Below are 24,811 nucleotides of genomic sequence, written 5' to 3' on the forward strand. Positions count from 1 at the left end.
ACAAGCTATAATTTGGGATGTTAACCTATGGTTAGGAAGGAGGACGAGAGAAGACTGCAGGCATTCCAGGTGAGGGTATGGAGAAGAATGTGAAGTGAAAAGGTGAAGTGGGAGGTGAGAAGAAAGTGTAAAGGTGAAGTGGACGGAAAGGAAGAGGGACGAAGAAGTGCTGGATATGGTGTGTGAGGAGAGGCAGCTTCTATATGAGACCTACATCTACAAAAATAGCCCGCAAGCCGCCTAAAAGGCGTGTGGCAGAGGTGTTAGGACACCACTCGTTTACAGCTGAAAAAAATGAAGTGCTCTAACGAAGTTGGGACTAGCATTTATTAAAGTCCTTTATGGTTCGTGGGAAAAACGAATTCCCATATCTATCCGTTCGCAAAAACATCTCTCCTTATTTATCGCTTCTGTCGGACCTGGAAATATAGTGTGGCTCCAATATTATGTTCTCTGTGTCGCTCATAAAGATATCCATTCTAATTGTTCAAGCAATCTAAACCAATCTAAGAGATGTGATATACGGAGAAGACAGAGGGTCTGGATGGAACGAATCCATTTGCTCTTTTTTCTGAAGAATCCCATGTGCTTTATGTCTGATAAAATTATATGTATCGTTTCGACGTGCCCTATATTTGCCTTTTGCAAATCGTTGGGCAAATAAAGATATTATTATTATATAGATTCGATTCTCTTCCTTTCTCTCCCTCGTTTACTTAACATTCTACCCTCTAACAATGCTTTCAACATCCCCTCCCTGCTAAGTACTCGCTCCATCCACGTCTTCTGTCTCCTCCTCCGTACGTCTATCCCAATTTTTTTCTTCGACAGTTACTCTCAGTGCATAAGCTAGTACCTACTCCTAGTTTTCTTGAGCAGTACCATAGGTTACGGCGTGTTTTTAGGAGGGTAGGGAGGGAGGCGAGGAAGGCGTGGCAGCCCGACGCGTGCGGGGGGGGGGGGGGAGAAGCGTGCCGCCTTTCCTCCCGAGCGATGGAAGGAGAGCGCCCTGCTCCACTTACAAAAAGAGCCCGTCGCCGCCCACCCTCCGCCTCCCAAGCACCCACTCCCCTCCGACCCGCGAGAGTTTCACAATGGCCCGCGGTAGGACCCCAAATCTTCTTCGTCAAAAACTGCTACGGGCGTACAGACAGCGTTACCCAGGTGATCTCTGGATTCTCTTCGGGTTTTCACCGCGTCCGTTGGGTTTTGGCGACAACAGTTTCGCTGACATTGCAGTCAGCATCTTAAGTTCGAAGGTGGCATCTAAACTGTTGTCGCCAAAACCCAACGGACGCGGTGAAAACCCGAAGAGAATGCAGAGATCATCTGATCAACGCCGCAAAAATCTTCGGGAGTTGCGATAACTTCGAACCTATCGTGGGGAGCACAAGTCTCAATATAAAACACATGTATGTACGTCTGTCCGATATGCGCTTCCATAAGTCTGCACGGATATGCGACCAAAGTTAGTACACAAGTTCATATCATGCCGATAGGCGGGTTTGCGGGGTAGTATGTAGATGTAGAAAGTGCTGCGGAGCAGGGAGCGAAAAGGAATACACATCGTAAATTGATCGGTTAATAATTTCAAACGAAGAAAACATAACTGAGAAGCAATGTTCACAACAACTTCACTGGGGATCAGATTGGTATGCTGGCTGGATTGTTGGTCTCCCACCCCGTAAGCCCGAGTTCCAATGTGTTCCGCCCCTTCCAGTCCCTCATGACTCCTCCATGACTACATTTTTAAACCTAAAGTCTTCTGGAAAACCTGGAAAGTCGTGGAAGGTCTGGGAATTTCATTGTGTGTAGATAGTTATAGAATATGAAGGCATAGAAAAAAATGTAAAAAATTATTACCCTAATTATGAGATTCAATTGACGATTCCGGGAATAGGGTTGGTGTGACGGCGAAAAACATTGGCTTCCCACCATCTGGGCCCGGGTACGCTTCCCAGCGGTGGCAGGGATAATCAGAGATTGCCCGATCCCTGCCAAAGTGCTTTGTCGAGGGCACTTCATGTACAAAACTCCGTCCGTCGGATGGGACGTTAAGCTGTGGTCCACTAGGCAACTTTCGTTTAAGAGCCATCTGATGCCGACGCCGGATTTCTCTCCATCCTTTCCTATCTCCCTATCTTTCCCTGATTTCGCAAATGATCTAAGCTGTCCGTTGCTTCCTCCAAATACCATACCAACAGCCTCATAAGACTAAACTAGTAGTAACCAAAGATTTGAAATCTTAAAATGAACGTCCTTTGGTTTACCACACCGAAAAATGTGTAAAACGGCTTATTTAGTCATTTATTGAGAAAATATCTAACAACCCGTGAAATTAACCTTTAGCGGGGTGTATAGTTTGTCTATTGAGAGAAAAATATATCATTGTTATTTAACTAAAATACAAAGGGCATTTTAGGCACTAAATTATTCCCGGTCGCCAGCTCAGAATCATCATCTCGGGTAGTTCAAGGTCAAAGCATACCCACTCGAGAGGAAAAAGGTCATCGCCCATTATCCTCCAATTCGATTCGAATTCAAAGCAGCTGACGTCGTTGTTTCTATCGGTTAGAAAAGCGCTGAAAAGCATTGGATAGATAAATGCACAAGAAACTTAAATTACTTGAAATTGGGAAACGAAACAAAAAACTAAATACAACCAGTCCATTAATAGTAATATTACTGGGACTAGATTAAACGCCGACAAAATTACTAAAAATGCACAGGAAATAACAACAACGATATGAGGTAAGGGGATATTAAAACTTTAACTACAATAAATTACCCAGAAGTATATTCGGCGTAATTTATATCATTATAATATATTTGGAATCTCTTCAATACCGGTAACTTGCACACCCTATTATTCGCGCTAATGGCAGAACAAAGGAAGTATCCGAGTGGACGTGCGTTGAGTTCATACACATTTTCATAATATTATAACATTGAGGGATAATTTCAAAACTTAATTGCTCGTCCTCGTTTGCTTTCACGAAGTTTCGATCCAGACGACACCGAAACTTTGATTGATACAATGCATATCGATGATAAGTTCTAGCAACACAAATCTCATAAATAGAAACTTTTCAGGAGAGCAAAAAAACCATTAATTTCTTTTACTTGAACACTGAAATTCAAAAATAAAAGTTCATAAAACTGAAAAAGTGAGCATTGTTCATAAAACTGAAAGCATTCATTTGCAAATGATGAGTTGTTTTTTTGCTTGTATTTCATTTTTTAATGTTACTACACTTGGTTTAAGAAACCTGTCTCAAACCGGCCGAATTTGAGATACGTGTTGTTAGAACTTACCCATCGATGTACGAATTAACTTTTTTGGGTCACTTATTCTCAAAAATCGTACTGTCAGTGGCCAAATGAACTGAATGGAAGCTGAATTTCACACACGAGAAAATTTAAATCGCCTTCTCCCGCTGATATTTTTGCACGGCAGAAGTAGAGTGTTAGCGGTAGAAATGAGGTAATTTTTTTCATTTGGAAAGAGCAATATGTGAAAGCACGCGATTCAACTCAACTCATTACAAACGCCTCAATACCATTGTGTGATACACGACACTCAATTAGAACCAAAGATCTTACAACTAGTCTTACCTTCAAAATCTTTCTCCGTATAGCTCTGGTGTGTAGTCAGGGCCCCTGGGTCCTTAGGGGCCTCGTCATCTCCCGGATTGGGATCCATCACCCACGGTCTGAAAGCAATGAGAAAAGAAGATATAAATCTTTAAAAAATATAAGAAAACGCACGACTAAGACAGTTTGAAACACGATTTCTGAAACATGATAGATTAAATCCTCAAGACGTCTCAATGAAAATTTTTTACACATGCGAGGCATGAAAACTGATTTCAACTAAAATATGAATAATTGATGGTTACGACGATTGAATAAAACGCTTAAACTTTCAACGCATTTTAATTGTGTTCAGCCAAAGAAAGAAGATTGCGTAATTCGACCCAGTTTGAAAGAACTACTAATAAACAACCGAAACATGCCTGAATGCGATCAAGGGCGTATGCAAAACGCTCCCATTAGCGTCAAAAGATTACCCATATCTCAGGAATTAAGAATGAACAAGAGACGTGTTTGGCGAAGTCTCGATCCAATTATGGGATTAAAATATGCCAAAAATATTTTCTGTTCGGATTTTCTTTGGAAATTAAATCAATAATAAAGGTAGGAGGAGGTTCTTTGAGATTGTCATTCCTTGGAAAATATTCATAAGCATACCCACAGATTGAAAAATACGCTTTAATTCGACGAAGACCATTGGGAAAGACAGCAGTTTAATCGCATCAAAACATCAAATGGGTCTTTGTGAAATATTTGGGAGAGAACCCTAAAAAATCATGTTCAGAGAGACAGAGAGAGAGGGAGAGAATTTACGAATGAATTAAAAATGAAATAAGATATTCATGTACGAGGGAAACATAAAATTAAAATAAAAACTAAGCCTGAATCCTTTTTATCTTTGACCTAAAGGCATACTAGCGAAAAAATATTTTAAGGTACTAACAATCTAATAGAATAAATTAACGAAGCTAAAACACTGCATTTATGACGGAGAGCATGGAAAAACTTCATAAAGCAATTATCACGTTTGATATCACTCACTTTCGTCAAGTTTACATTTTCAAATTCATTTTAAATTATTTCATTGAAAAAATTTCAAATTCCTTTAAAATTCAAATTACATTTCAAAATTAAAACATTCCTTTAATTCCAAAATCCAAAGAAAAAAAAGACCGTACCCCTAGGTTTAATTACACACGAGTTGGGTTACGATATGGGTTCACATAAAAATTTGGCCTAATGATGACATCATCACACATTTAAAAAGGTTTATGATTAATAATACCTAAGGTAATCAGTAAAGGGAATCCGTTTTTTCCTTTTGAATTTTTTATCCCATTTTCCTTAAACATAGCAATAAAAAAATCAGATCTCTCCGTAGCTTAAAGCGTAATTTCGCAGTAGATGTGAAAGAACGTTTGAAATACGAAACGTTTCAGAAAATATTGCAAATTTTGTAAAATATAATAATGTTGTAATATGTAAAATACCTATATAATTTTGTAACATACAGAAACACAAATAATGCTAAAATAACATGGGTAAAAAAATGTTCAGGAGGAAACTTAGACAAAAACATAAAACGTAAAACGAAAACATAACAAAACGTAAAACAACTGACTATCAAGTTTTAATTTCCAGCCGACTCATTCCCGCTAAATATGGTCGTTAAACACGTAAACAAACATTCTTTTCGAGAGATTCGGTTTCGCGAAAGTATATAACAGCGAAGAATTGTGGATGTACTCTGGTCAGCCCCAAGAAAATGCTTTGACATCACTCCCGCACGCGCGAAAATTTTTTATTCACTTAAAAACATTCACAACTTTTCGATCCTTCTTCAATCCCTTTTATGACGCAATGTTTTGATTTGCTTCTAAGGTTACGTCACCATGTATCAACCAGCCACGCTGATGTACGCCACCACCACCAATAACGATAGAAAGTTTAATGTACTTACACCTGTGTCCGCGAAGACTTGAAAGGACGCATGAACCATAATACCTTCATTTTATAACCAATTAAGTCACTATGAGTTGTATACAGCCACCCCCAAACGCAACATGAAAATTTTGTGCCGTCAAATCACCACTCAAGCGACTTACTTCTTTCAACAAATAAAAGTCCCCGAGTCGCTCGCATGCGGGCGGCGATGCTCGACAAATCTCCCGAGGTTTTGTCGCGAACCCCTCGGATGCATGCACACGTATATATATTTCGCACTCCAGACCCAAACTCGCGAGTCTCGAGCGGTGCGCGCGTCTTAAACCAGCCCAAAAATCGTCTCCAACGCGGGCCGACTCGAGTTGCACTGCTCAATTGAGAGAGCCGCTAACCTATATCCGAACTCGTCGCCGTAAGGTCAACACGAAAGCGCACTCCATAACAACTCGATACGAAAAAAATAAACATAAAACGAAAGGGAATGGGTAGGAGGGGGCGTGGTCCTCCGGACGAACAAAAAAAAAGAACGAAAATATTTCGAGCGCGTGATTTAGTGGCGAGGGATAATAAAGCACACAGCGCGAGCCGTGCCCTCTCTCGCACCGGCTATTACAGTTCTTCGTTCCGAGACGTACGCGGCTTCAGTGAGGGCAAAGCGACTTAAAGCGAAGAGAGGAATGGGAATCGCTCTCCTATGACGGTGGGAGGTCAAGGAACAGGCGTTGTCGAGAGAAAAAGTGGAGGAGGAGAAGGTGGGAGGGTTAGGACTGGATTAGGGGGTGAGAATAAATCAAAGGAGGGGTGCGGGGAACTTCTTCGCGAATAAACCGCGATGGAAAAATGCCAGCAAGTCTAAAAGAAAAACAAATAAAGCAAAATAATTACTACGCTAAAGGCCGGTTTTATAATGTCTGGTTAGCGCTAACCAACAGCCTACAAGTTCACTTGGCGGAGGCTGAAAGTCTGGTCAGCTTGAAGCCTGATCTTATACAGAAGCTAAACAGAACTCACAGGCACCGCAAGGTAAATTTGAAAGATGCATTATCTAATGATTAGCGTTAACCAGCCATTATAAAACCGGCTTAAAAAAGCGTTGTTTTACTTATTTCTTGGAAGTGTATCGAGGGATACCGGCATTGCGATGTGAAAAAATAAATAGATCAATAAGAGGATTGATAATTATTATAATATAATTGATTGGTAAGAGATTGTTGACATTTTTCAGGTGTAAAAAAAATGAAAACTCCAATGAAAAAAATGTGATTTAATATAACACTAAAGGCCGCTGGTTACATACACGGCGAATGATTTCATTCGCCATGTATGTCGGATCAATTCGCGAATGAACCTTCATACGCATGATCATTGAAAATTAGAACATGTTCTATTTTGCTCGCATGATCCTGGGAATGATCACGTGATCATTCAGTATGATCATTCACCGTGTGCAGCGGCCTTAAGACAATAAGATAATGGTTGCGCTATTTTTATCCGGAAAATCAAGAATAATTTGTCAATTTGGATAGCAATAGAAATATATGAAATTTCAATGTGATGGCAAGTTATAACGAGTATAACTTGCCATCTGAGTGTAACTTGCCATAGCAAGTATTATTTCATGCAAGAGGTGTACTTATCAATTCACACACAAAATATTTCTAGAGTTTATTCTTCACGGATATTCCATCGGTTGATGCCCGTCATTTTTGCAAACACTAGGAGTAACTCGACTATTCTGATGACTGAAAATAAGTTCGTTCTTGAAACGACGGCGATTATATATAGAGTTTTAACCGGTGGAAGAGTTGGGAATTTCAAAATTAAAACTTAACGTCAACGATGATTGAGAAAACAATGGTCATAGATAATTTCTCAGCATAAAAAAAAGAATAAGAGCGTATTTATGGTATCGTTGTGAGGACGCAACACAATTTCTTGACCAGTCAGTTTTTCAAGACGAATTACGCGTTAAAAACCTATATTATAAATTTCAAAATTTTCAGCGTGAATAGGGTAAAACTTAGTCAGCATTTGCCCTTGTCACAAATATAAAACTTTTACTTGTGAAAAAAAAAATATGAATACCACGCGTAAATACATGAGCAATTCGCCTAAAAAACAGACCACTCAAGCGATACGTAATATTGCTATACGTAAGGTTTTACACTTTCCCGGCGAATAGAATATTAAAACTTTTCTCGGGATTATACAATCTTATCTTATAAAATCTTAACCGCGCGGAATCCCGGGAAAAGTTTAAATATATTGCTCTACGTCCTCATAATAGCAACGAAACAGTAAACTGAAGTTTGTGAAAGAGAAATTGCACATATGAATAAGTGATAACGTAAGGGGTAAGATAGGCCAATGCGAGCGATAGGTACCACAGGTTGAAAATATTTTGCTCAAAAATTGAAATCCAACGGGTGTTACCTTATGCTCGCAAAGACAGAGAGAAAGTTCGTGATGGGCTGACCGGTGGCTTACTGCGGGCGACGAACCCGGAGTACCTCATCCAGAATGCTAGGTATGAGCCGGATGACGAGGAAGTTCATGAGTCGGTTGTCACCCATGGGCGGCCAGTGGCGCCTCCGAAGAATGATCCGCCTCTCCCTCTCGCGACGCTCCGGGTTCGAAGACATTCTCTCTCTTCTTCCAGATAGGCCTCGACGAGAAGTTCACAAATGCTTCATTGCAGGAGGGCCAATCACTACACGCTCTCCCTCAGAATTAGATTTAGTTGCAAGACGGAGTAATCGCCTGTGATTGGACACCGTTTATCATAAATATTTTTCTCGTTCAAAGAAATTATACCTAAAAAACTAATAAAAATGAATGAAATACGAAGAAAACTCAATGTAAATACTATAGAGACTTTGAGCTATGCGAAATGGCTAATCAATGGAAAGCATATCATCGAAGATGTCATTTTTGGTGATATTTTGTTTTGGACACCTGTTGGCAACAAGAGAAAACCTAATGCCGCCTCTTGAACCGTCAAAAATATGAATGCACCAAAATGGAATTAGAAAACTTGATTTGAGGATGGAGAGAAATATAGTGATGCACGACGGTCCAAAAGAGGTAAGAAAGTAATTAGGGATAGTTTGAGCATGCTTGTAGGATAATTCTCTGTAATCGCACTACAAGCCAATGCCGCAATAATTAAACAATGGAATGACGGCGAAAACATATCAGCAAAATTTTGCATTGTAATATAACAACGGAAAATAGAGCGAAATATGCTGACATGTCTCTAACTTTGAGCCGAGAAATGAAAATAAAATAATAAAAAGAGCGACTCACCTTTTTATTTTGGAAATTACAACTAACTCAAAGGTTCAATTGCTTCAGATGTCACTGAAAGACACCTTTACAACGTATTGAATACAATATGCTCAATTCAATAACATAAACTGATTTGTTTCGCTCGAGCATGTAACAGGACGATAACATAAGCACACTGCACGCATCAAAAAAGAAGGCTGCTTTTTTATCAACCCACATTTATCTCGGTAATTTTTTCCCTATCAGAATTCACAGTTGTCAGAGCTCCAGCCAACTTCACAAAATCCAAATATAAAATTTGTACGATTGTAACGGCTCTATTAAATTCTGTTAACATTACATAGCAGCCATACTCAAAACTTGATGTGCAACTTTCTGTAAATAAAAAAATGCTCAGCCAACACTGCACAGTACGGTAAAATCTTGGATCTGGACGATCACTTTTCACCACAGGTTTTCAATGCCTTTTACAATCAACCATGTAAATAAACACTAATGATTTGGGCTATGTGTTGTGTTGTTACGGTGGGGCAAATAAACAGGCAGGCGGAGATACTCGAGCGCATTATTGAGACGGTAGGAGGACACGTGCCGACCTGAGACACGTGAACACCGCGTGAACAATAAGCAAACGAGACTCAGGAATAACGTAATAAATTAATTAATCTCTCGATGGCGAGGCCAGGCCTAATGCATGAAACTACATTACGTTCATCAACAATGAAGCGGATATTTTGAATGTGAAGGAGCAGCAGCCGACATATTGGCAGATATTATGCATGATCCCTCATTTAAGCAGATTATTGTAATCATTGTAGCGTGCACAAATTTAACGCCAGTGCACAAAGATATGACAAAAAGAAAGTATGCGGCGATACATGTGACCAAGGGGAGAGACCTTTCCATAGAGGAGACACCTACCTTTACATACCAAAGATGATTGATTTCTGTTTCCACTTCGGCCACTTTTTAATAGGTTTTCAAAAATGTCCACAGCGCTGAAATGGGTGCTGAACCATTTTTTAATCAATATTTTGCAGTATGGTAATTGAATTTGCGACAAATGACATTGAAAATTTATAGTTTGATAGATAACACCATCCAGAACATAAATTTTGGCTACCAACCTTGTGATAGCTTATTTCCATGAGAAATTCGTATCAATTTGCCCATCAGCGACTTTTGAAAAAAACACATTTAAAAGGAATCCTGAGGAAATGGGACGCAATTAGTACTTTATGCAAGTAAAATGGCTCAGATAGAGAAAAATTCTTTAAGATTGCCTCAAATGCAGATTTATAAGGAGATCTTGAGTAGTTATGTAGACTATGTATGATGCAGTATTTTTAGGAGGCGTCTGACAATTGATGCAATTTGCGCCATAAGGGAAGAGTAGAGTCGAAGTCGAAATTAGCCTGCACTTAATGGAAGGCACCAAGGCAAGGGGACCACGGTAAACGTCCCGTTTGACGGACGGAGTGAAGTGGAAGTGCCCTCCATAAAGCAATCTCTGCCGACGCCAGGATTTTAACCCCGACCTACAGGGAATGACACAACACATTAGCCACCAAACAAATCCGATCCCCAAACAGTTTCGCCATTTAAAAATGCGTTTATGTCAGGGTATAACATAGGGCGATGATATGATAATCGACTACTTTGAAAAAATCCTGTGTTCTAATCGCAAGCTGAATATAGTTTCAAAAGTAGGGATGAGTCAATTCCGCTTTAAAAAAAATTAATCCACTACAAATTAAAACTTAATCCCTAGAACAATCGAAACCAGAGATCTGTAACTCGCATCCATAAAAATACCCTTATTTCAAAATTAAGACGGTAAAAACGACTTTTGGGAAAATGCACTGCTCAAAAATAGTACTTTTTTATTCATACTACATGCATCTGGCTAAAATACAGTCTTCAGTCTTTATTTGCGTTCGACGAAGCCTTATCAATTAGGAAATGCAGCCATGAAAAGACTGGCAACTCGAAATTCATTGGACATGCGAACTATTTCCCGAAAATCCGATAGCGTTTTCAATGAAATTCGGACAACATATGACTTGTACACTACTTCCACTACTACTGAATTTAAAATTCCAGATCCAAAGAATAATGAATTAATTCAACTGACGTTGATTTCAATCCAATTAAATCTCATCAATCAGTCACCCCATCCAGCTAAACTAGTCTCCAGAAATGTATTACAAACGGTCAATGTGTAATTTCAAACTCGTAGTTGCACATAAAATTAAACATGTTTTTTTTTTAATGCAGATGAGCTTCTGATTATTAATGGGGTTTTCACTCATTCATCCATTGCTAAACGAGTACGCGAGTCGACATCAATCCTAAGAGTGGAAAGAGGGAATTGATTCGCCGATACCGAGGAGCAAGAGTTTGACGTATCTCAAGCCATTCATCTCCTGAGAGCAGCTCTTATTACAGGAAGTCACATCGATACAGCGACGAGGGGCTGTCATCACTGCCGAAAGGTATTTGCATCGTGATTTTTCTCACCCGTGCCGCTTATTACAAGAGTGTCACTTAAATGGAAACTGGCGACTGTCTCACTATTTTACCACTTATTGAAAAATATAATAATTTATATGGGCTTAATTAGAAGATCACGGGTAAAATCTACCATGAATAGAAAATAATTGGGTGCCGACGACTTTCATATAGCAAAGATGAGTATGATTAATTAGAGAGTTCGGTCAAATATTTGGAAAATCTTAATTAATAGTTGGTACCAAACTTTTCCACATTTATATAGTTTTATATTTTTTTTTCTTCGAATATACAAAGCCATCACCGAAAAACCATACATAAATAAAGATTAAAATAACTGTATGTGTAACTACCAATTACCAAATCTCTGTTTATCAAAATAATTCGGATCAATAGGGGTGGAAATGCCATATTTGTCGTGAAAAAAAACGATAGAAGCAAATTTGTATCTATAAGACGAAGGAAAGGAATCAGCTAACGAATAAACGTGTTGTTTTATATTTATAGAGCAGAATGGTGCTCCAATTTAAAAATATGAAACCAGTCGGCAGATATCACGACAGTTTGATCTTTTAATTATACCACTCCATTCTGAACATGGCCACAGTGAAAAGGATGACCTCACACCATAGTTATGTTCTTGCGCAAACTCTCTCCTCGGCAAAATAATGAATTCACGCACAAAAGATAGATTTTTACAATTCGCCAAATCTCATTGAAGCACGGTAGGAGACCATCATAAAGATGGCAATCCGAAAATATAGGACGGAGGAAAAGGGTCTGCTCTTACTTTCAAAAGAATAATTAATTCGATGCTATGACATATTTTCCTAAAGGATAGTTATTGTATTTACGGTTCATTTTTACACAATGACGGTAAAAATAGGCAGGTACAAATTCTCATTGGCAAGCCTCATTGAAATCCTGAAAATACGCGAAAAAAATGAAATAGGAATATTTCATCGGATAAAATTTATAAAACGGAAACAAGAGCATTGCTTCAATAGCGGCTTAGAAGATGGCAGATAACTACGGTTTATTCACCGATCGGTATATTTCTTTACCCTTAGATTTTTTCTTGTATGTCCCATAATCTTATTACAGTAGGTACATTTGCATCATCCAATCCCTTTAATTGCCAGTCCTGATAAATATCCAAATTATATGATTAATGTAATACGATATTACACAAATATATATTTTGATACATGGGCGTACCCAGCGGGGGGCAGGAGGGGTCATTACCCCCCTCCTAAAAGCAAAAGTAAATTTAGTTAAAAACGAAAGATTAAAACAAATTTTCATGAAATCCAGGAAAAGTGATATTAGTATAAAACCTGTAATTAAAATGAAAATATTTTATTTACGAGCAAATAATTTAAGATAGCATAAAGGCGCTGTTATACTTTTCTTGAAATTTTGGTTTCTTTAAACTATTCTGTCTTATAACGTGAACGACCACGGCTTGCCCCCCACTAATTTTTTGATCCTGGGTACGCACTTGGTTTAATACTTTATTTCGCAAAATCTCACTCAACCGAAATACACAGATCAGCATACTATTTCCATTTTCCCATAATGCGTAATTAAACCATTGCGTCCGCTTTTATGATAGTTTCGTCGGATTTAGTTCAAAGCGAGTTTTTGTAGAGTGGAGAGGAATACAATTCATAAGGAGCACTTTCATTTGAATAAATAAAAGTGGACCATTGAACATCGCGATTATCAGGAGGCCATTCTGCAGAAAACGCAATTAAAAATAGAACGTTTGTGGGCGGACTGCTTGAGATGTCTGATTAAGTGAAACGAAAAACGTGCCGGGGAGAGATGGGAGCACCGGAAGGGACTTTGAATTTTTACAGCGCATCCTTCATCATGAAAGAACAGTTTTTTGGGTTAGTGGAGAATATGCGGCGGAGGCAGTTGAAAATAAAACTCAATTTTCTCATCAGCTGAAACGAGACACTCTAATTGCAGATGCTGGTGAATCTCATCAAAAATGCACTTGGCGGCATCTCGTCAATTCACCTCAAAGCTCTTCCTTGGAAATACACGTTTCTCTTAACTATAATTAAAATGCTTTCCGTCGTCTACGTAGGGATGTAAAATATTCACAACTCGCTGATTAAAGAAGGCTATTCAAACTGAAATTAATTCTGTGGTTTTTATAAACCCAACTATCCCAGATTGTGGTACAATTTTAGCAATTTATTGTGATATGGTCAATAAAAATTTACATTAATTCTCTCCGAACGTTTTCACAAATATACCTACTGACGGCCTTAGAGGAGGGATTTTCAATACGAAAGTCGGAACTATAATCAGCAATTTCATCTATAGGAATTGATATTCATATTGACCAATATATACATTGATGTAGTGAATAATTCTCAAGAATAATAAAAGCATTCATTTAACACTTATTGGACTCATAAACATTCATAAATAATATAAATAAAGAACGATAATTATTCTTCCCCAAATTTTCCACGAACATATTGTCAGGCAAGAGGATTAATTTTATTTTTTATTCATTTAATATATAATAAATTTAATTACGTAGGTTGGAACAATGATCTAATATTTAATCCTTAGGAATAAATATGGATTTATAAAGAGCAAAATTCTTAAGAATAAGAAAACACTCAGACAACACTTATTAGATATTAGACATAACACCTAGGCCCCTATTAGCCGAGGCAACCAGACGCGCAACCGGTGGCGCGTCTGGTTGCTCGGGTTTATTCCGCCCAGGACACCGGTGGCGCCACCAATATCTCTTTTAAATCTTACCCTGCGCACAGCAGTAGTTGCAATGGTGTTGTGCTGTGAGGACGCACTATTGCTAGCTCTTCTCATAAAGACGAGAAGGCGAAGGACCAGGAGGTTTTGGAAGCATCCTATGCTGATGTCTAGACTTACCAAAGGGCATTATTACACACTATACGATGATCTTTGTGCTAGTGGAAGTAAGTTTTTTTTAACTACTTCCGTATGTCAAAATCTTCATTTGACGACCTTCTTGGATACATCAAAGATGACATCACGAAAAACGACGTCATCGGAACGTGACGTCACAGTATGGTATCCACTGATGACGTACTGAGGAAGTGGATGCAAAATCGGTCTATGCATACCTATGAGGTCCAGCGGGCCCCAAACGAAAAATTCCATTTCTTTATGAATTTTTTTAAATCATTGAGTACCTAATTGTTTTTCTTATAATTCTATGTAACGTAACAATCGTGCAATTAAAAAGATTTTTGTTTTTGGAGATGCTAATCCTAAATAGGATTTGCATTAAAAATCTCATTGACTAAATGATAGTATTTTTTCAATATTTGTTTTATTTGAAATTTTAAGATATATAACTAAAAATCGTTGTTATCTCTTTCAAAATACGTGCAGGTTAATTTAGACAAAAACGTACAACAATAATTTTAACGTTAAATGTCAGTAAGAACAATTTTTACGTTATACTTCAAAACCTTCCCTTAAGGTTTAAATATTTTTAACCAGTTTTATAATAAATACAACATTTTACATCAATATTGGCAGTTTATAAAACTTAATTCTACTTTTACAAACAGTCTTCAAATAAACATAAGGAGTATTAAGTCATTAACATTGTTCAATTAAAAGAATATCATTCATTAACACAGTAGAATATTCTATTAACCACTGAAATTTTAAAATCAAATATTTGTTTGATTACACGTGAGAATAAAATTCCTGAATCTTTCAAACTTTACACTGTAAATCAAATAATCCTTCCGAATACATACTCCCAACTTATAAATCTGCACCTCACCTCAATGTGTTTTGTTCTCCTACTCATCTGACCAGATTGCACCATTTTTATTGTACTCTGATTGTCTATATTTAAATTTACAAATACTGGTTTGCCTGTCAACTCCCCAATTAAAGCCTTAGCTTTTTTTTGACAGCACTCAGATGCTGCAATAAATTCTGCTTCAGTTGAGGATAGTGCCACAACGCTTAGTTTGTGTGAGCACCACAGGATTGGCACACCACCGAACAAAATTACATGTCCTGTTGTACTTTTTCTTTCAGACATATCTCCTGGAAAGTCTGAGTCACTATGCATATGCTTGCAGCTTTATTTGATCTTCCACTTCTGTTGTGCGGAAATGCATTCCCAACCCTTGTGTTCTTTGTAGATATCTCATTGTCCCCTTCAAATTCTCTATATTTTCTTTGACAGGTTTTTCCATGAATCTGCCCTCAAAATTAACCGAAAATGCAAGGTCTGGTCTAGTTTTAGATAATGTATCGTATCATCTATAAATGATACGAAGTGCCCTTTACTATCGCGAGTCTCTGTCTCAAATGGATCGCAAACATCAGTGTGAATTATTTGCAAAATTCTATTCGCTCTCATTCTTTCAGTTTTAAATGGGAATCTGGTTCGTTAAGCATTCACGCAAACAGAACAAAAATTATTGCCATTTGTCCGTGCAATTTCTTAAGCTACACCATGACACAGTGATGAAAAATTTTCAATGCTCTTAAAATTTAAATGACCCATTTTTCTGAGCCATTCCACATCCAAATTAACTGCCTGAGTTAACATGGCTTCGGTTTCGTTTACATCAATCATAAACTATCCATTTGAACCTTTTTTCCCTTCTATTACAATATTTTGTTTTGGTATTTGTATTTCAACTACTAATATTTCAATGCTATCCTTTGTAAATAATACATTTCCATTATTTTCTGTGATTTCAGAAACTGACATTAAATTTTTAAATAATTCAGGTACACATACCCCTCTTTTAGTTTACATTTATTCATTTCTAGACTTCCTACTCCATTGACTAACATACTCGCATCTTTCTTAGCAACCTTAACCTTATCATTACATGGGCGCAAATTTTTTACTATTTCGGTGGAATTAACCATATGTTTTGTCATCCGCTATCCATTACAAATTCAAATGTATTCTTGCTACTAAGATAAGACGCAGATTAAGCTAAAAATGCTTCTTAACTTTCTCTCGGCTTTCTGTCCCTATATATTATACCCTTTTTCATTTGACGATCCCTTATTTCTAAAAAAAAGAACAATGTTTTTCATCATGATTCGTTTCCTTTCACATTTTACAACATTTTTCTCGTAAAAAAGCAGTCCTTTTCTGAATGATTAGTTCGTTTACATATTGAAAACCCCGTTTATGGACATATAGCTTTGATATGACCCTTTAGGATACATGGAAAACACATTATATCATTTTTATAATTCATTTTACCGTGTCGATAATCTGCCTGGAGCGTCGTGGTCAGGGCAATATGATGCGCGCGCATGCAATATTCAGTCACCGGTGGCGCGTCTGGTTGCCTCGGCTAATAGGCTACATATACTCCAATGCCCCGGGACGATTCTGAGCAACCCAAAGTGGAAGGCGCGGTTGCGGGACTCAGGCGACTGGTTTCGGTGGAAAGTCTGGTGGCGCGTCTGGTTGCCTCGGCTAATAGGACTCATTTGATTCTATGCCCCGCGACTGACCATTTCCACCGGACGCGCCACCGGTTGCGCGTCTGGTTGCCTCGGCTAATAGGGGCCTTATTCATGAGTAATATAACTAAATTTTTATACTCAAAGGTCTTTAAATATGAATAATCTGGAGAGGACTGTTGCAGCTTGAAAAATCTCATGCCACCCATGGAAGAACGTTTTAAATCAAACGAGATATCGATCAAAACATGTTTCGCAACACTTATTTGATCGCATTTCATCACGTAGCGACCGAGATTTCCCCATATCCCGGCGGCAGATGGCGTTCCAAATCGCAAACTGCCTCCGAAATACATTCCTTCGGGGCTGAATACTAGAATGCCAAACTCGCAGGCACATTTCTTATCTTCCCACCAAAGTCAACGCCCCAATTCCCCCAAAAACTCGAAGTGTAACCCACAGAGGAATGAGCGGCAAAAAAAGGTGTCACAAGATAAAAAGGCGGGATAAGTAGCATAGGAGTCACTAGTCGTATTTAGCCATTTTTGCGATGAATTGGACGTTTAAAACCTACGCAATCAAATTGAAATTTTCAGTGTGTATTCTATTTTTTTAATTTATAAGAATAACTTTGATTTTACCACAAGTACTTTCAACAAAACACTGTGACTAAGTATTATTAATAGGGATGTGCTAGTACTCGAAAATTCGAGTCGAGTCGAGTAGTTTCGGTCACAGAGTTGTCGAGTAAGTTCAGAAATCTGCCGACAGGAAGCACTATAATGAAGCATTTTTACAATAGTGCAAATTATTTTACTCAGGGCTGTTTCGGTAGTTTGGGTATATATTAACCAAATTGACCATGTATTACTAGAGTTAAATTCATTTCAATAGTGCTCATGGAGCTTTTCATGACATTTCAATTTCCATTCATCTCTGTATACTGACAGAATTACCATCACCATTCCTCATTGTCTTTTCCTTTGTACATCAAGCTAAGCATTCAAAAAAGAAGATTCACGATGGGATTTGAAAATGAGAATATGTTGTGGCACATATATCATCATGTTGCCAGATCCAGAAATGACCAAACTCGACTCGAATCGATACTGGTGACTGGTTTTCAACTCGAATCCAGATCAAAAAGCACTACTCGCACATCCCTAGTAATTAATAGTAGCAGGCGTAACTTGGTGTAAATCCTTTATCGTTAGGAATTGAAGAAATAAAAACTTGGCTATTTCCACATGGTAACTTATTGTGACCGACCACGGTATCGTCATAGCGTGACATTATTAAGGTTGTTACGCTGTAACGATACCATGGTCGGTCACAATAAACCATCATGTGGAAAAAGCCTAGTTTTTATTTCTTCAATTCCTACTGCTACTAAGGTTAGGGAGAGAATCTTAATCACCATGAAGACCCTCTCTAAGAAACCTGTGAAACTGTGAAGTTTCGTAATTATTAATGTTGATTAGTGCCTTGGGGGGTAGGTTTTGAAGAATTTTGAATGCAAATTTTTACCAAGGTTTCGGTATATTTATATGCCTTCATCAGGACTACGAATGAATATGAGGGCATAAATTTGATGAATAAACGCATAAAAAGGTTATAAAAATATTTTTACGACAATAAATAAAAATAATTCAGTTGTAAATTAATTAAAAAGAAGAGACTTTACCTTTTTACCTTTAAAAGAAATTGACAGAATTTTCATTTAAGTTCTTTAAGACCTACGCTAAAAGACAGTAATCAACGTCGAACATAGAGGCCAAGAGAAAGAAAAAAACGTAACTAATTATATACGTGTAGAATCAAAGTTGTTATTATTACTATTTCAAATTGTAATAAAATTCCATGAAGCCTCGCCCGAAAGAACAGAATACTTTGGCGTTACGTAAACGCTATAAGTTTTTTCAACATTTTGCACCTCAACTACGAAAAAAATACAAATAAGAAAATACAGAGGTAAAATTTTTGAATATGAGACATCTGAAAATATTGAAAAGGGTCTATTTAATATAGTCTGACAATTTGAAGATTATGGCATACGTTATAAACGAGAACCACGCCACAAAGAAGGACCGGTTGAGCGGGCGTAATGAGTACACTTAAAGGCATATCAGGTCTGGAGGTGCAAATTTGCATACCGGGAGAAGTTGGATTGACATAATGGCTTTCATATTGGGTTTTATATAATGAGCGAGTCCTTTCTGACGAGCCTCCTGTGGATCGGAGGGTCTGTATTTTCCTGTCTGTCAAGATTGGCCAGTTTCCAGAGTCAAGTGAAGTCAACTGAGTTGGAATAATTTATTGAGCTATTCTTCATGGGAAACGTTTTGATATTTTTATCCTAATTTTTTATTCGTGTCTTTATATTTCAAAATGAAATGTGATATTTATAATGACGTTGATTTGAGATTCAATAGAAAAATGGTAATACTTACTACATGGAGGAACTGGGCTCAGAACCATGAGGGACGAGGAAAAAGGGGATTACACGTTACAAAATTAATCCGTCCTCTTAACAAGAAGCTCTAGATCTCCTTCTTATGCGATATTTCTTCAAAGACTCCAGTAAACCAATGCAGGGATTCTCTGATTCTCTCCTCCCTCCCACCTCAGACTGAAATGGCTAGTCTTCGGTCAAAGGCAGATTCGAGAGGAAAAGATTTAAAATATATCAACGATGTGCACATCAACCACCGAGTTCAATAGCGACTGGATGATGATACCCCCTCCTCGGTTACCACAACCACCACATCGCTTCAATGGCATGAAATAGTTTCAAAGGTGTTATACCCCACTAAATCACAGAATCATTAAGGCCCCTTGCGCACACACCGATTTTGGACGGCCGGTAAAATATCGGCCGATATTTTACCGGCGAAGCGATGCTTACACACACGCCGTATTTTTACCGGTCTTAAACGATAAGTTGCTATGTTTTTGAGCCGGCGATCCACAGTGACAATGGCCGGCAGCTAACCGGCATTTTGCCGGTGCCGGCGCGTGGTCGGTACGTATGCAATGCTCTCCCATTGTTCACTATTGGAAGGTGGACGGCCGATATTTTACCGGCCGTCCAAAATCGGTGTGTGTGCAAGGGGCCTAAATCACAGGATACCAACCGACTGAGGTAAATACAACGTCACACTCTCTGAAAAAAAATTTTCCGTAGAGATATCCTTCAACCTCATATTAAATGATACACAAAGATATCTAACTCTCCACTTAATTTTAATTTCACGAACTCTACTACACGTGTTTCGACCTTTCCCTTCCCACTACTTTTGGAATATATATTCAAGGTGGAGAACAATTGTACCACGAAATTTTAACCTATAAGAACTGATGTGAGTAGTAACCAAAATTAATCAATATTTAAGTCAAAAACGCACCAAAAACCACCACCACGCATAAACTACAAACACTTGGAGCCAAGCGATCCGATTGGCAAGGATTTGGCCTTGTTGCCGGTTGCCCTGGATACATTGCGATATCCAACAGGCAAAACATTCGAAGTCATGAGTTATTCAGAGCATCCGGCAACAGGGCAAATTCGCGGCCAACCGGAGCGCTTGGCTCAAAGTTCCTGTAGTTTAAAAATGGTTCCTTTTAGACCTGCACTTCATAGATATTTGGTTCTTACTTGCATCAGATTTCCAAGATTAAAATTTTGCAATAATTTTTCTCCACCCTGTACATATCTACCAGGATTTGAAATATGCTAGTATATGATGATGATTGTATGCCAATTAAAAATACGTAAAGAATAGTTTGTGAAACTGAAATTAAGTGGACAGTACAATATATGTATTTGTGTAGCATTCCATATTCTCTCTTTCAGACTCCAGAGTGAAATTTCAACCCTTCTTCGCCACCAATAGCATCACTTGAAAGTGAAAGGGTATTTTCGACGTGAATATTCCTTGGAGAAAAACATCCTCACTGCCATCAGAAAAAAATTGCCATTCCCCGTAGGAGGGAAAATTCGGGCAGCGCATTTTGAATGATAAACGGATACGAGTTCCCTCTCAACCCCTCCGCCATCTCTTATCGGCCATCGGCATCAATCGAACGCCAAAGCACTTTCACTTTCGATTCGTCCCTCCCGGTTTCAACTCCCAGAGGGGACTAAAGCCCCCAGGACCAATAGACATGCCTCCTTTTTATTGATTAAGAAATTTCACTAGATAGCCACCAAATGAATCTATTCAACGTTATAAAGACTCCCTACTCCTATACAACATTCGCCACGGCCTCACTCGTGCTGTTACTTCATGAGGAAAGACATATAAACTACTACCTATGTTACCATGGTGATGATTCGCGAATTTGTATTCTCATTCTGAATTCATTATACCTTTTGACGAGCTTCGCAGATTGTGCAACTCTTTACCTACAAGTTGATTTTGCGATAGAGTTCTTTTAGACTTGAGTTATGTGAAACATCCTTCACTTTGTGTAAACGAGTGGTAACATTCTGTCGTAAAATTTACAAAATAATATAATACATTCACCTAGACTCTCGTTACTCATTGTCTTCTGCTGATAAAAAAACCGAGCATTAATGGGTAAAAGAATTTCACACGCGCAGGTATTTTTACGGGAGATAAGTAATTTAAAAAGAGTGGAACATCTCCGAATTTGGCAACCAAAATATGAGTTTGGATTCAACTAATCAACTGTGCAGGATAGTCTGAGCGAGCTTTGGGACTCGTGTGAGTTATCGTAATACCCATGTGGAAACTGAGTCGTGTTTGAGGCAGCATCAAGCCTTGGGTATCGCTCTAGAGTAAGGCACAGTTTAAACTGACAATAAGACCCATCCTAGACAGGACTTGAAGAAAATTATCCACGGGTCACACCGGGTTAAAAATTTATATAATTGCATTTGCGATCCTCATGTTGTAATAATCACCGATTCATGATTCACGACTAGGTTCATTGCGTCCAAGAACAGAGCAATGCAGCGACCGTTAGATGACTATGTTTGAGTTTCATCTAGGTTGGTTCAAGAGCCATGAGCATCCCGCCGCCATTCCACATATTGACTCATTGAGATCAGTGGGAAATAGGACGAGCATATCAATCGATAGCAATCATGGCGGGAAATACTTTCCTCGCAACAGGCAGTCAGCAATGATATAAGTGAAAAACCGAGGAAAATGTTTTAAAGCATTACAGATGGAATAGGTGAAAAATACACAAATACTTTGATAAACTAAATTCGTGATGCAGTAAAATCAGTTTTTTTCATAAAAAATGAAATTTACACCTTAACACACACGCTCTGTCACACAACAATCACAACGAACCATTTTTTTTAGGTATAAATAAGGCTTTCATGGTAAAATACTTTTAATTATTACCGTTGAATACGCAATGAAATTCAGAGTTTGACTAGATAAACAATCCCTGATCCCTGCTTGAAAATAATTTTTAATTTAGTTAAAAAATCAAACTTCATCCCGTATTGTCAACTGATAACACGCGAAATAATTATTCTGGTAGGAACAACAATGCTATTCGTTATGAAATTGTTAGCATCAGGTATAATGTATTTTCATTCAATGAATTATAAAGTATTTTCTAAAGTTGTAATACTATCTTGACATTACCGAACTTGATTTCGTAGAACATACGAAATCAAGTTCGAAAATCTGATGAAAGTAGAACAAAACGCTGGCAGTAAAAGACGAATGTTTTGTACCCCCACTCAAAAGGTTTATAATATAAAATGAAGGTTGAATTAAAATGCACTTGATTACTATGGGCCTATTACTATGGAGAATCCCATCCCTTTTTCCGTAACTAGCACCGTTCCTTCTTCCGTCGCTGACACCATCGCCGGGACCGTCATTCAGCCAATCAGGACGATCGGCCGCTAACAGCGATCGTAACGCCACAATTGGCTTTCAATTGAACGATAGTTGTAAATACACGGAAAGTGACGGAATGAGCGATGGAAAGAGAGAGGATGGGAATGACCGCGTGATTAAAAAAATGAATGGTCGAGCGATAACTCTTTTTGGTCCCCGAAAATCTCTCGCTTGATCCATCTCTCTTATGGACGGAAAAAAATGATAGTGAGATTCAGTCTTAAGCTTCAAAAGGCATAATTCCCACATCGTCCCAGTTCGTATTACCACTGTACGTCCTCCTCTCTCGTCTATTCTTTCCCAATTTCCGACGAATTAGATTGCTCGGAGGCCCCTCGAGGCATCCTTTTCCTCCAGCATCTCTCTCTTTCTCTTCGCTCTCATTATAATCTTTCACCCACGGGAGTTGGAGCAAGATTACAGGCGCCGCTTTAATTACTCACGGGAACCTCTTAAATGTCGAAGCCAGGAAAAAGGTGGGCGAAGTATATGCTCCAAGTACAGGAGGAAATTTAATATTTCATGACATGCAAATTATCAAAGTCACAAGACAAGAATGCTCTCAAAAAACATCTTTAACTTATTGGCATACCCAAGATGTTAAACGAATTTCGCTTACTAATAGCCAATTAATAGGACAACTAGGTACTTTTAAATGATGGTTTTATGGCCGTGTCAAAGAATCTTTCTCATTTGTGAGGAGCAATGAATTGCTCAAGCGACAGCCATTTCTATCAATAATCGGGGAGACTTAGCTATTAAAAGCATTGTGACATGGCTAACGATTCCTTAAAAAAGCGACATTATCCCAACCCTCTCTAGAAACAGTTTTCCCCGGAGTAATTTCGGGAAAAATTAAAAAGACGTAATTCTTAATGGTCACTCTTCAATGTAAGTCTTGATTTCACCTGCTTAATAATATTATAAATTAAAAAAATTAAAAACGTTTTTCTCGCCAACTAAAAAGAAAAAAAATTCTCTGTCCATATCTGAATCTCGATATGAATGTTACCCAAATGGTGACATACATACTTTATGACAATCATTTTGACCAAAACGAAAAACGTTGCGCGTATGCAACATTTAATTTTTCAACAAATTTTAATTTTTTCTATAAAATTTTTCTGAAAAATGCCCTTAAATTTTGCACAAAATTCAACATGTCAAACAACAAATTCGCTGAAATGTGATTGCAGCGCTACCGGTGGCAAAAGGTGGAACTAATTTTCCATGCAACATTAATTTTGTGAATATTTTCTGAAATCTAGCCAGAATCATGACAGAAAGCATATAAATAAGCATTGCCATCAAGATATGAGCAAGATATAACGTATCAATGCTCTAGCTAGTCGTCAAGTGTGTTAAAATTGAGTTACAAAATTCCACCGTAACAAACAGGCAGACAGACACGTCGAAAGTAAGTTAAGAAAAACGTTGTAAGAAACAGAGTTTAAAAATAATAAATGAATGACTAAAAAGACACTTGTCTACGCATATCACACTTTAGAGGCAGTATCGCTTCGAGGTATTGCTTACTATCAAAGCATTCCCTCCCTAAAACGACCTCAAGCCACCACCGGATAAAAGAAAAATTAGTAGAAATAATTTCGTAGCTAAGTTTTGCTCCAGTATCGTGCCGTCATCGTTCAACAATAAATCGAATAGTCTGTTTTAACGCAAACCTTCACTTCACAAACTGTCAACTTGATCGATATTATCATAAATGGTAATGCGAATTGAATGACCTCAAAAAAGAGGGGCCTCACATGCCATAATTCTTTACCGCATTCGTCATTGTATTCAGATAAATTGATTGTGAGCACATAGACCACGACAAAATTGAGAGATGAGAGATAAATTAAGGTGACAGAACAACCCTAAGATAAGGCAGATATAGAGATGCTCACTCTGAAAATTTATGGACCAAATGATACGGTTAGAAGAACGTGCGCAGTTCAGGAACGCATATAAACCCGATAAACGGGATTAAAACGTCATTGCGACGTTCTCTAAAGATGATCCACGTTCTGTCCTCCTTAATACTAACCGTCATGCTCAAGATCAATGCCTTATGACACACCTCATTCTGAATTAGTCTGTGAGATACCTGG

The 24,811-nt window shown here is 38.1% G+C and overlaps 1 protein-coding gene across 9 annotated transcripts in view; it reads right to left on the reverse strand.

The window, feature by feature from the left end:
* LOC124156323 (sodium bicarbonate cotransporter 3) overlaps positions 1-24,811 on the reverse strand; it is a 621,570-nt gene that overhangs the window by 59,290 nt on the left and 537,469 nt on the right. For 4 of the 9 annotated variants that reach the window (XM_046530803.1, XM_046530805.1, XM_046530806.1 and 1 more), the window contains exon 2: positions 3,616-3,713. In XM_046530803.1, coding sequence (XP_046386759.1) covers positions 3,616-3,713 — 98 coding nt within the window. Of the gene's footprint in view, positions 1-3,615; positions 3,714-8,025; positions 8,155-24,811 lie in introns of those variants that run through there. The other 5 variants (XM_046530802.1, XM_046530801.1, XM_046530808.1 and 2 more) reach the window with 5 other exon arrangements.

This window comes from Ischnura elegans, chromosome 3, assembly GCF_921293095.1.
Source record: "Ischnura elegans chromosome 3, ioIscEleg1.1, whole genome shotgun sequence".
Lineage (NCBI taxonomy): Eukaryota > Metazoa > Arthropoda > Insecta > Odonata > Coenagrionidae > Ischnura > Ischnura elegans.